This window comes from Vigna umbellata, chromosome 9, assembly GCF_029865625.1.
Source record: "Vigna umbellata cultivar VRB3 chromosome 9, Vumbellata_1.0, whole genome shotgun sequence".
Taxonomy (NCBI): domain Eukaryota; kingdom Viridiplantae; phylum Streptophyta; class Magnoliopsida; order Fabales; family Fabaceae; genus Vigna; species Vigna umbellata.
The window spans coordinates 19911612-19924482 of NC_142173.1; the positions used below are offsets into that span (position 1 = coordinate 19911612).

Genomic DNA, 12871 nt, shown 5'->3' on the forward strand with positions numbered 1-12871 from the left:
CCCTAAAATATATCAAACGTGCAACATATTGCAAAACTGTACACATCATTCACTTTTGGCCACGGAGGCAATTGCACTATTATGTTTTTAACGCCGTAAGCCAAAAGGACCATTTTGAACCATTTTTAATGAAATATGGGGCCTTACTGAACTTTTTTAAAAGGTAGGACGACTTTGAACAAAAAGTTCAAAACTAAGAACCAAATGATGTATTAAACCTAATAATAAATATCAACATAATCCAGATGTGCCATATTAGGGTAAGTTGGTGATAAAAAAAATTCTCTACACAGATTATATAAGTAAATATTTTTTTATTCCAACACAACATTAATAATAGAGTATTATACATTATAAGAAAATAACGTATTATCAACGAAAACAATTAGCTAGTAATGAAAAAACTTTGTTGATAATTTAAATTTATAGATGATGATAAAAAATATATTGATAAAATGTTTATCGATAAATTTTATTGACAAATTATGAAATTCATTAATAATTATCGACACTTTTAATTTTTATCAGTAAATATTCATCGATAATACTGACAAATTTATTAATATCATCAGTAAAATTTGCCACTAAATTTCATAATTTGTTATTTTTCTTCTTTCCATTTTCTTTTATTTTTTTCTTCTTATTTCTACTTTTCTCATTTCCTTCTTCTTCTCCTCTCCTCATCCTCCTCCTCCTTTTTCATACTCAGCAACTTATTTGTTATCATCACCTCTAATTCTCCTCTTCCAACTTTAATTGTCACCATAGGTCATCACCACTATTGCACCTCTTCCTCCTCATCCACTTCCTATTTATCCTTCTCTTCATTCTCTTTATTTTCCTCCTTCTCTCCATTAACGATATTTTATTAACAGATTCATTACCGGTAAAAGTATTTTTCTATAACTTAAATTCTAAAATCTTTTATAAATTTGAATTTATTATGACTTTATTTTTGTCAATAACTACAAAAATTCTTGTAATGACAACCTCTCCATGATAATCTTCTAAAACTAATTTTTTGAAAAAACTAAAATAACTAAATATTAGAGAAAATGTATACTTAAAAGAAAAATTAACAACTTTGTATTTCACTCTATGTTATGAACATTTCGGATGGAAGGTGGTGCTGGCAGAAAATTGGTTAGAAAAAGTTATGATGATGATGACAACTGCCAACTCTCACTCATGCTTTCACCATCGGAATTGAATCAAAGGAATAATTCTACGAAGGAGAGAGGTTATTTTGTCAAACCGTGTGTTTTGAGAGTCTTTTTTAATAAATTTATTTATAGATATCTATCTAAAAGGTCAGGGAAAGAAAAGCTACCAAACAATTACTATATTAACATAATTTTAACATATATTTAATATTTTGTTATAACAATACTTTTAAAAAAGTATTTAATATTTTGTCAAACCATGTGTTTTGAGAGACTTTTTAAATAAATTTATTTATAGGATATCTACCTAAAAGGTTAGGGGAAAAATACCTACCAAACAATTACTATATTAACATAATTTTAACATATATTTAAAATTTTTATAACAATACTTTAAAAAAGTATTTAATATTTAAAAAATATAAGTTACCATAAAAACATTTATAAAATCAATGCAAATTTTCAATAGAAACAATTGAAAGATATTTTGGCAAAAATGATGCTGCTAGCTGATAAATTTGGTAGGTAATATTTAGTTATTTAGTTCAAAAATTAATTACTACCGATTCTTTTAGTTGTTAAAATTAGTACCTAAACTTGTAATTCTTGAATAATAAATATGAAAATGTACAAATTATTTTACGAAAAAATATTATTCTTTGAAAAAAGAACGGCGCTATGTATAAATGGAGATGTAAGGAAAAATTAACAAAATATGATGAAAAGAAAATCAAATCATAAGATTTTGAGAAAACATGATCCACCATTTGATTTCTTATCTTAAGTCTATGGGTATTGAAACTAACTTAGAAGTTGAAACATTTTCATTTTTAACGAAAACCCCTACCCTGTGCAACCAGCATGAAAAGACATATTGTAATCTTAAACATTCTCATTAAGTTTTCAATAATTTAAAAAGAATTCCAATGTCAACTTTCTTTATTTATTTTTCTTATATTTTATTTATTCCTTTTCTTATTTTTTTCTATTTATTTTATTGCATGTTATACATATTACTTACAACCTTTCGCTTGTTATTCTCTGATACTTCTATTCCGTATTGCAAATTACGTTTATTTCTAATCAGTCTTTAATGCATTTGACGCATAATTATGACATTTCTGACTACACGATCAGGTTTTTTTTCCCAAACCTAATTTCGCGGCCTTGATGTGTTGGCCCTATAACTCCGAAATATTATTATATGTGCTAAATACATACGTAAATATTTCTTTACTTTTCTTTCATCATGTTTTTTTTAGTGCGTAATACTAAATGAAATAGGAACAACAATACAGTATCATTATGAAAAAATGATTTTTTTTTATAAATTCATTTCTTTATCTCAAAGTAACTTTGTTTTTTATTTTTTAATATTTCACTAGTGTAAAATAGAGATAATAATAGATATAACATAAGTTTTGGAAGAAACGATTTAATTTTTTTTTCTGTGACAATTTTATAAATACTATAAATGATATAACTTTGATTGTTAGATGAACTGATCTAATATGTTTTTTAAAGATTTTTTAACAAAAAATAGATATATATTGATTATAATGGGAACCAATATAGTATCCCCTTTTATTCAAACGCGACCACTTGGTAGTATTCCCTTTTATTCAAATCACTCTCTTCATTTTTATGTTTTGTGAACCTCTTTTTCTCGATTTTTCCAATCTCTTTGCATTTGAAATTGTGTTCTCTCTTGCTGTCGTTTCCTTTTCTCATTATCGTCCTCATAAACATCGCTCTCGGCGTTTGAGTGCCTTACCACACTAGTAAAAGAATTGGATTTCAAATCGCACAATAGGCTTCGATTGAGGCAGAACCGAAATCTATAACAAAAAGGTGACATTTCCGTAGTTTAAGTTAACTTTTCTGACCCGATTTAAGGGAACCGAGGCATATAGACAATATGACCTCGGTTCAAACCCCACCCGATGCCTAACACCCTGAAAATGCCTCAGTCCACTGGGACCCCCGAGGCAATATGCACTGTCTTTCCAATACTTTCGGTCCGAAAGGGGTAAGGGTAATCAAATTTCATTTTCAAAACCTTGGCCGTTCTCGTTCTTCTCGCGACCAGGCGACCAAGCGACCAGGCAACGGTGTGGAGATGCGCAACCAGGCGACGTTCATGGTGGCTCGCGGTGGCGCATAGGTCGTTCTTCTTCTTCTTCTTCTTTTTTGTTTTGGGTTCGTCTTTGGGTTCTCTTCTTCCCTTCTTTCTTTTCAGGTTCAGACGCGGTTTCGCGTAGGGAGGGGCGGCCGGCGCGACTTCGTCTTCGCGGCGTGACGATCCCTGTTTGTGGAGGTGACAGCAGGGCGTCGATTCGATTTGGGGCTTGGCGTTGGCGATTCGATTTAGGGTTTCGATTTGGGGCTTGGCGACACTGTGGGAGGCGCGACTCAGGCTTCGTTGGCGGCGGCTGGCGGCTGGTGGTGGATCTCGCCTTCGTAGGGGATGGACCTACAAGGGTGAGGTGATGGAACAACAAAGGCGTGACGATGGACCGACAAGGGCGAGCTGATGGTACAACAGTGGTGGTGCGGCGAGGGCTTTTGCATTTGGCAACGAGGGTTTCGTTTGGGGATTTTTGAGTTCTCTGCCTTCAATTTCAAAACTCATCATTCAATTTTATTTTTGTAGATTTTGCCTGCAATATGGAATGTGTGCTGGAGTGATAAGAAGGGGCGAGAGAAGGCACCACAAAGGAAGCCATGGAAGCTTTGGAGATCCTACAGGAAGCACTGAAGGAGAAGAGGTTCTTTGGAGGAGAGAGCATAGGATTGGTAGATATTGCTACCAATTTCATTGGATATTGGGTTGAAATATTGTAGGAAATTGTTTGCCAAGTTATTGCTGCCAAGATATTGGTTGACATATTGCTGCCAAGTTATATAAATGGAGCCAAGAGTTTGTGAATCACCCTATCATCAAAGAGGGCCTGCCTCCCAGAGGTCAATTGTTTGTTGTCTTCAAAGCTTCTTCAAAGCTTCATAATAAATTCCCAATGTTAGTGAATCACTCTGTAACCACTCTCTGGACGCACTTCTACTTCCCCATGCTCCACAAGGTGTGGCCAGAAAAAAAGAAGTAAAAACCACTCTACTGCCTCGGTTCAGGTCTCAACGGAGATAGTATAGGATAAGATACTAACTCGGTTTACAACCGAGGCATAAGAGGAAGACTTTTTACCTCGTCAGTATATGCCTCGGTTGAGAAACCGCTGCCTATGGCCCAAAATAACAGATGTCATTTCCTTCGACTGTACTAGTGCCACAACTGTTTTGAAGTTCTACTTTTCCACATTTTAGGTTTTACCCAAATCAAAATTGTTGTGCTTGTTGTCATTGATTTGTTCACTCTCATTGCTTTGGTTGTCTCCATTTTGGTTGTCATTGCCGCAGTACTTTCTACCAATGCTTTGCTCTTTGTCATTGCAAAAAATAGTGGTGCTTTCTTTTATTAGTTGCGAGTTTGACACACGAGACTTGGTGATACAAGAGTGAGGCCGAGAGGGGTGTGCCTGTAGAAGACATCTGATGTTCAAGTTGGCCAAGTGCGTCAGATAAAAATATATGTTGTAATAATGAATAAATAATAATTTACCTCATGAACAATACTATTTATATTGGGTTTTTGAACCCTTACTTTGTTGGGATTGAGCCATACAAATAATTACCATGATTAATTTGTTTAATAATCTTTGTCATACATTTTAGTTTTTAATCATTGCTATAACATAATGAGGCTGAGATGATTTAGGCCACAATGGCTGAGATTATCCAGGTCATCACATGCAAAGATGATCCAAGCTATTATAGGTCGAGATAGTACAGGTTATTACAGACCGAGATGATTGAGATCATTACAGGTTGAGAAGATTCAGGTCATTACAGGCAAAGATAATCAAAGATGTATAGGCTTATATGGTTTCAAATACATATACACTAGCACCCCAGACTCTATATGATCCAAATTAGAGTCTTGAAATATCGAGATGATCTAGGCCACAATGGGCCAATATGATCCATATTAATGCAAAGAAAATGCCATATATTTTGGCTATCTCATCTCACAGGTATGCTAGCCCCCTAGTCTCAAGGAGCAAAGAGATGAAAAGGTTTGATTGGAAAGTTACTAAATTGTTAGGTTGTCAACGGGAGGTAATTAAGGTAAACCAGGATCGAGGTGGATCTTAGTAGAGAACCTTTTTAAGGTTCAACCAGGATCGAGATGGATCTCGGTAAGGAACATAAAATTAGGTTGAAACATGATCGAGACATTTCTAGGTAGGGAACTTTTGATTTAGGTTCGACCAAGACCGAGTTGGATCTTGCCATGAAACTTAGAAGCATGTTCAACTATGACCAAGTTGGACCTTGGTAAGGGACTTAAAAGTGTGTTCAACCAAGACTGAAATGGATCTTGACAGAGAGCTCAAGGCCAAGATGCCAAAACCGTTGAGAACATCGATAACGTTGAGAAGGTTAAGAAGGCCAAAAAGCCCAAGAGGTAGAGAATGCCGAGAAGGTCAAGAACTCATGAAGGTTGAGAAAGTCAAGAATGAAGACTCAAAACTGAAAGGTTGAGGCCAAGATGTCGAGCCTGAGATGTCAAGATTGAGAAGTTAAGCCTGAGAGGTCAAGATTGACAGGTCGAGGCCAAAAGGTTGAAGTCGACAGGTAGAAACTGAGATGTCGAAGCTGGAGGTAAAGGCCAAAAGATAGAGACTGAGGTACAGACTGAGAGGTAGAGTTCGAGATGTTGAGGCTGAGATATCAAGACTAAGGATTCAAGACAGAGAATCTAAGGTCGTGAGTCAAGGTCGAGATGTTGAGGCTGATATGTCAAGACAAAGAAGTTGAGGCCAACAAGTGTTAGTGGAAAACAACAAGTGCACCGGTCACACGTAACAAGTAATAAATATTGTTTCCTCTATAGGAACTTGTGTAATACATGACAACTCTTGCAATTCACAACTCAATTATACAACAAAATTCACAAAAACACAAAAAACATTTTTTGGTATTTTATTAAACAGTTGGTGTGCAACAAAGGTTTAACATAGAGTATGTACAATTGTCAACACTAAATTTCATTCACTTCATTTTCATGCATTAACAAACATCTCAATTTCATATTCAAGTTAAAATAAACTCACAAGTTTATTCAAATCCTATTCATAATGACTTTTAGCCTATGATAACTCATCAAAGTCCAACTCTTGGGATCATCAACAAGCAACCATGAATTAAGTTTAAGAGTCTTAAGATTACTAATAAATCGTGTTCTATTCCTAGATACAAGCTCCATTAGGTATTCAATTTTCGTTTTAGGTTCAAAAGACATTTTTTAACACCTTAAAAACAAGCAACCAAGTTATTAGTGATCAAACCACAACAAGCATTAAACACAAAATTCATATACTGAATTGAATTGGAAAAGCAAACAACACAAATTACAAAAGAAATTAGTTCATTACATCAAATCCCAATAAATAATGTTAGCTTAACATGGTGGAGAGCCTAAGGTTCACAAATAGAAGAGATAAGGAAGAAATGAAACCCAAGAGAGAAGAAGGCACTTTCCCAAGGCCCTTAGCAACTGTTATAAGCTCTAATTGCGCCTCCTATTTGCATTTCCATGTCCATTTTGCAATCCATCTTCCAATTCAACCCACATACGAGGAAAACATCCATGGATGAAGGAGGAGACCCAAGGAGAAGTGAAGAGCTTCCCAACACTCCTAGAAACCTCCAAGCGGCTCTTCCAAGCACCCAAAGTGTTTCTATTCATGCAAAATGAGGAATTGTTTTCTCCTAGGGAAGGAAGCTAGAGTATACTAGGGAAAGACCTAAAGTATATTATTCAAGTTATAATTTCATTGAATTTTTTTATAGTTTAATGCTTTGGTTTCTTTAAATCGAAGCAAAATGTGGAGTCTTTTGCTTTGATTTCTTTTAATCGAAGCAAAATATGAACCTTTTTGCTTTGGTTTATAACCGAGACAAAAATGTGGACATTTTTTTTTCTCTATTCTATTTGTTTATCTAGTTTTGGTTCTTTATTAAATGAGAATCATTCTTGCCTTGCGAAGACAAATCATTGTTGCACTTACGAACGCGAAGCATCCATTGTTATCAAACATCCTTTGTTATCGAAGCGTGCAAAACCTAATCCCTCATTTTTATTTTTTGTTATGGTTTTTGTTTTGGTTGTGGAAGAATTGAAGCCTGATATAAAATTTTAGGCTTCAATTCATAATCAAGCCAAAATATCACTATTTTTTTTTATCTTACGTAGAGATGTTTTAGTTGCTAACATATTAATAAGCTTAGGGACTAATATGAAAAATTGAAAAAGTCTTTAATCATGAAAGAAACTATTTGTTCGAGGCAATACATTAAATAAATGACATCAACTAAAGAAATATCAAAAAGTTATTTTCATCGTGTGAAAATTTGAAAGGAGAAGGCACATATCGACCGAGGATTATCTATACATAAGAGAGATCAGCTAGTGATAATCAACTCGTACCGTATGGGTTAAGTTAGTAGTTGAGTTAAGCAAAAACACGTATTCTAATATATGTACTAATATATTATTACATAGAAATGCACAATGACGAGAAAAGTGATAACACAAAACAACACTAATGATTCTAGTGAGTTATTAAATATATATTTATCCACCACTCCGTCCTAAAAATACGCTATTCTTTGAAATCTAACACGTCATGTGTCTTTGTATAATTGGTGATGCAAGCAATGCAATGTTACACACACTAATTATAGGATAACACTTTAATTTGTTTTATAAGTTTGGTTCATTATCGTAAAGTCATTTTTATTTAATTTTTTTTGTTGATTCAATAATAAATTATAGCTGCATTTTCATAATTCAAATGATATATATAGAAAAATCTATGTATATTTTTTTCATGAAATTATATTTTTCTTTTGGAATATCTGTAAAAAAAATTTACGAATCCTATCTTTTTACTATCATAAATTGTTTTCTTCCAATGAACATTTGTCGTGGAATTACAAAGTTTTTTTTCTTTTATTCTACGTTTACGTTTATTTGATTCATTTTATAAAGATAAAACAGTTAAAAAAATAAAGTTTTGTATTCTAAAAAAAATAAAAAGTAAAATAATTATAAAAATTTCATCATGCAACAGTTACTTGTAGGCAGAAAAGAATAACGTTTTAGGTACGGAGGGGGGGGGGAGGGGGGGGGGGGGGGGGGAGGGGGGGGGGGTGGGCCTTTGTTGTCTGTGCATTCAGCAGCCTCCACGACGATTCAAAGACAATCATGACAAAAGGAATGATTCTTCCAAAGTGTAGGAGTCCTCAATCCAAGTGAAATTCTTGCGTAGTTGTGTGGGTACATGAATCTGCTAGAGAGAAAAATTAGTACAAGAAGAGTATGAACACGTTTGATTTGACAGCACTAATCTTCAAGTACAAAGTAGGATTCTCCTCATAAAATGCAAGAGGGGATGAAAGAGGAACTCCATGCACCATGCTAAAATTCTTTCAAGCTTTGTCATGAGTCAATACATCTACCTGCTCTGCGCTAAGATTCTACTATTCAGCTTCTCCTTTTGCTCTTCTTCTGATACCATAGTTGCTGACAAAGGCATCAGAGATGGAGAGCTTCTTGTTTCAAAAGCCCAAACATTTGCTCTTGGATTCTTCAGTCCAGTCAAGTCCAACTTCCGCTATGTGGGAATATGGTACAACAATGTGCAAGAACAAACTGTTGCTTGGGTTGCAAACAGAAACACTCCAATAAATGACACTTCTGGGTTTCTCTCAATCAATCCAGATGGAAACCTAGTACTCCAACACAAATATAGCACCTTTCCAGTTTGGTCTACCAATATTTCTACTTCTCAATCAAACAGCACCAAAGTCATGGCTAAACTCACAGATATAGGTAATCTTGTTCTGATTCTTGACAACACCAAAGCTGTCATCTGGCAAAGCTTTGATCATCCCACAGATACCTTACTTCAATATCTAAGGGTTGGTTTCGACAGAAGAACAAACCAGAGCTGGTTCCTCCAATCTTGGAAGACAGATAATGATCCCGGAGCAGGTTCGTACACATTGAAAATAAGCAGCGCTGGGAAACCCCAGTTGATCTTTTACCACCAGAACCTGCCCTTTTGGCGAGGCGGATCGTGGAACGGAGAATTATTTATGGGTATACCCGACATGAAGAGAGATATGTATACTTTTAACGCTTCTTATATAGAAGATGATAACCAGGCAGTGCTCTCGTATAGCACGGTTGATCAGTCGTTGATCTCTAGGGTAGTAGTTCAACCATCAGGTTTCTTTCAAGTATTCACTTGGGATGACCAAAAGAATCAATGGAATAGGTACTGGTCTGAACCAACAAATCAGTGTGATAACTATGGAACCTGTGGATCAAACGGCAATTGTGACCCTTTGAACTTTGAGGAATTTCGGTGCACTTGTCTACCTGGGTTTGAACCCAAATCCCCACATGAGTGGTACAATAACAGAGATGGGTCAGAAGGGTGCGTGAGGAAGAAAGGTGTATCAGTTTGCGGGAATGGAGAAGGGTTTGTGAAACTTGAAGGCTTAAAGCTCCCTGATACGTCTGAGGCAACTGCCAAAGAGGGTTGGAGTTTGGATGAGTGTGAGAAGGATTGCTTGAGAAACTGCTCTTGCACTGCTTATGCAGTTCTTGATGTGAGGAATGGTGGAAGTGGGTGCTTGGCATGGCATGGAAATTTAATAGACATACAAAAACTGAGTGATCAAGGCCAAGATTTATTTGTTCGAGTTGATGCAGTCGAACTAGGTACTCCCTCCCACTATTTTTTTCTCTATGAATTTAACACCACACATATATTTTAACACTCTGCTTCAACCTATCTGACCTGTTTCTTCTTGTCAGAAAATTATAACAAAAAAAGAAAAGGAGTACGCAGTAAAAAGAGGATGGTTGCAATTCCTATTGCTTCAGTACTGACAAGTGTCATTCTTTTCTCCTGTGTATATTACATGTGGAAGAGAAAAAGCAAAGGTGCGTCATTTACTATTAAGGATGCTATTACACAGCACTCTAATGTGGAAATTGTAAGATAAAAAGACGAGGATTGAATTTATGTGCCGTCACTATAAAGATCTCTGCACTCAACTCGTTAGAAATAGACTGAACAGCCTTTGGTTGAATTACAATGTATATATGTGTTTTTAAATTAAATTCTTTTGTATTAAAAACTATGGCTCAAACCTTTTGACATTAAGTGTATAATAGAAGAATAGATATTATCAAACTGTCAGGAAATTCCCCAATTCCAGCGTGGGCTTTTTTGGGAAGTCACTTCCCTGTTCTTTATAGTTCAACTATTTGTTGTTAATCTCTTGAATACCTCTAAACAACTTAATTGTCAATATGCAACAACTATGCATATATTCATGAAAAATGGTCAATTTATCAGTTTCTTCTGGTTTAGACATTCTTCTTCTGTTCTTTTGACTCATTATAAGGTCTGCGTACTATGGGACAGTTAGTAAGGCTATTTAACCGATCTTAAGCTTCGTCACCAACTGCAGGTATTGAATCTAAGGTTTTATTTAAAATGAATAAGAGGGATCCTTACATCGGAAACACTATGGCTAAATGTAGAGTTATAGATGCATCGACATAGTTAATGTAGAAATATTTATACCTCATCTACTACTATTTCCCCTCTTAAAAAGAAGACAAACTTTAGAACTTGTTTTCCAATATTTCAAATAAAGGGAAATTTTTTGTAGAAATAGCACAAAAGAAAAATGTAAGAGGAGCTTATTCTTTTATGTCGTGCATTTATGATTTCAGATAAAGTGAGGCAACATTTAAACCAATTTTCCCCTGAAGACGACCACGATATCCCAAGCAACGCACATCCAAATCTTCCCTTTTTCAGCCTTAAAGTAATAATGGAAGCCACAAGAAATTTTGGAGATGAGAACAAGCTTGGGCAAGGTGGATTTGGTTCTGTATACAAGGTAACTCAAACTCCATCATGCATGAGCAACTGTTGTGAGAAGTGTCTTTTATGTCTTTAGTTTTCCTTGAATAGAAATTGTAGAAAAATAATGAAAAAAAGAGTGAAATGGGGTTGAAGAGTTATAAACATTTCAGGGCTGCCTAGCCAATGGACAAGAGATAGCAGTGAAAAGATTGTCTGAACATTCAGGTCAAGGGACAGAAGAGTTTAAAACTGAAGTTAGATTGTTAGTTAAACTTCAACACAGAAATCTGGTGCGGCTGCTCGGTTGTTGCTTTGAAAAAGAAGAAAGGATGTTAGTTTATGAATATTTACCAAATAAAAGCTTGGACTTTTTCATATTCGGTATGTCTTTCTCTACTTTTTCTTTACTGCAAAGAAAATGTTATACTCCTGTTTCATTACATTTTTTATACACATCTGAGAGTTTGAACGCTTAAATTCAGATGAAAAGCGAAGGTCATCACTGACTTGGGATAAGCGGTTTGAAATCATTTTGGGGATTGCTCGAGGTGTTCTATATCTTCATCAAGATTCAAGGCTGAAAATAATTCATAGAGATCTAAAAGCAAGCAATGTACTCCTTGATGCTGCAATGAATCCCAAAATCTCAGATTTCGGTATGGCTAGAATATTTGGAGAAGATCAAATCCAAGCAAGGACGAGAAGAGTGGTTGGAACATAGTAGGTGTATTATTCATGTAAACCTAGAGACTGCAGTTATTAATATGTTCTAACCGTTTTGATTTATGTAGCGGTTATATGTCACCAGAATATGCAATGGATGGACGGTATTCAACAAAATCTGATGTCTTTAGTTTCGGGGTCTTACTCCTGGAGATTATTGCTGGCAAGAGAAATACAGATTGTGAAAAGGGAAGATCCTCCCCAAATTTAATTGGACATGTAAGTCGAGAAAGAAAAATCATTAAAACTGGCTAACAAACTATTTTGGTATTATCAGTGGTTAATTTAATGCTTATGTTATACATGTGTAGGTGTGGATACTTTGGACAGAAGGAATGGCCTTGGACATAGTTGATTCAACACTGTCTCAGTCTTACTCTCCAGCTCTTGTTCTGAGGTGCATTCAAATTGGTCTATTGTGCGTTCAAGAAAATGCAGAGAATAGACCTTCCTTGTCGGAAGTTGCTTTTATGCTGAGCAATGAAACACCTCTTTCCCCACCCCAAAAGCCAGCATTTTTATTCCATGGAGACAGAGATTGTCCTGAGCCGTCAACATCAGGGGGAGGATCTTCAATAAATGAAGTAACAGCAACCACCATCATCGCTCGCTAGCTAAAAGCTACCTCAGTTTTTTAAGGTGGTGCAGATTTTATTTTAAATGTGTCTGGTACACGTGTAGCATTTTGGCGCTTTCTAGCTTAGCTACAGCCCCTAAAATCATTTGGCGCATTATGTTCATGTAAAATAAATAAATGGAATTTTGTGCACTTATATCTATTGAAATTGTGGGGGTGTGGAGGCTCTAAATATTATCAGACCTAGAAACCATTGATTTGTTCATAAGAAACAATATTCCAGCTTTGAAGTTCGCAGGTTTCATTGTTTCATTCTAAGGATATAATGATAGCCGTCATATACAACATTCATTTTCCTCTTCTTTTTTAAAGGCGATCCGTGGTAGTTTTGACAC

General features: G+C 35.3%; 1 protein-coding gene across 1 annotated transcript; it reads left to right on the forward strand.

Annotated features, from left to right (window-relative positions):
- Window positions 1-8459: 8459 nt before the first annotated feature.
- LOC124821508 (G-type lectin S-receptor-like serine/threonine-protein kinase RKS1) lies at window positions 8460-12823 on the forward strand. The gene is made up of 7 exons (XM_047293399.2): window positions 8460-10014; window positions 10111-10239; window positions 11041-11210; window positions 11347-11557; window positions 11659-11896; window positions 11968-12118; window positions 12211-12823. Exons 1-7 carry the CDS (start codon window positions 8694-8696, stop codon window positions 12511-12513), a joined length of 2523 nt encoding a protein of 840 aa, XP_047149355.1. The 5' UTR covers window positions 8460-8693; the 3' UTR covers window positions 12514-12823.
- Window positions 12824-12871: the final 48 nt, after the last annotated feature.

What these genes read in the sequence shown, in the direction of transcription:
- LOC124821508 (XM_047293399.2), top strand. Translation starts at nt 8,694, where the DNA reads ATGCACCATGCTAAAATTCTTTCAAGCTTTGTCATGAGTCAATACATC. An exon ending in AGTTGATGCAGTCGAACTAG is followed by an intron (nt 10,015 to 10,110) that starts GTACTCCCTCCC and finishes TCTTCTTGTCAG; the next exon opens with AAAATTATAACAAAAAAAGA. An exon ending in AGAAGAGTGGTTGGAACATA is followed by an intron (nt 11,897 to 11,967) that starts GTAGGTGTATTA and finishes TGATTTATGTAG; the next exon opens with CGGTTATATGTCACCAGAAT.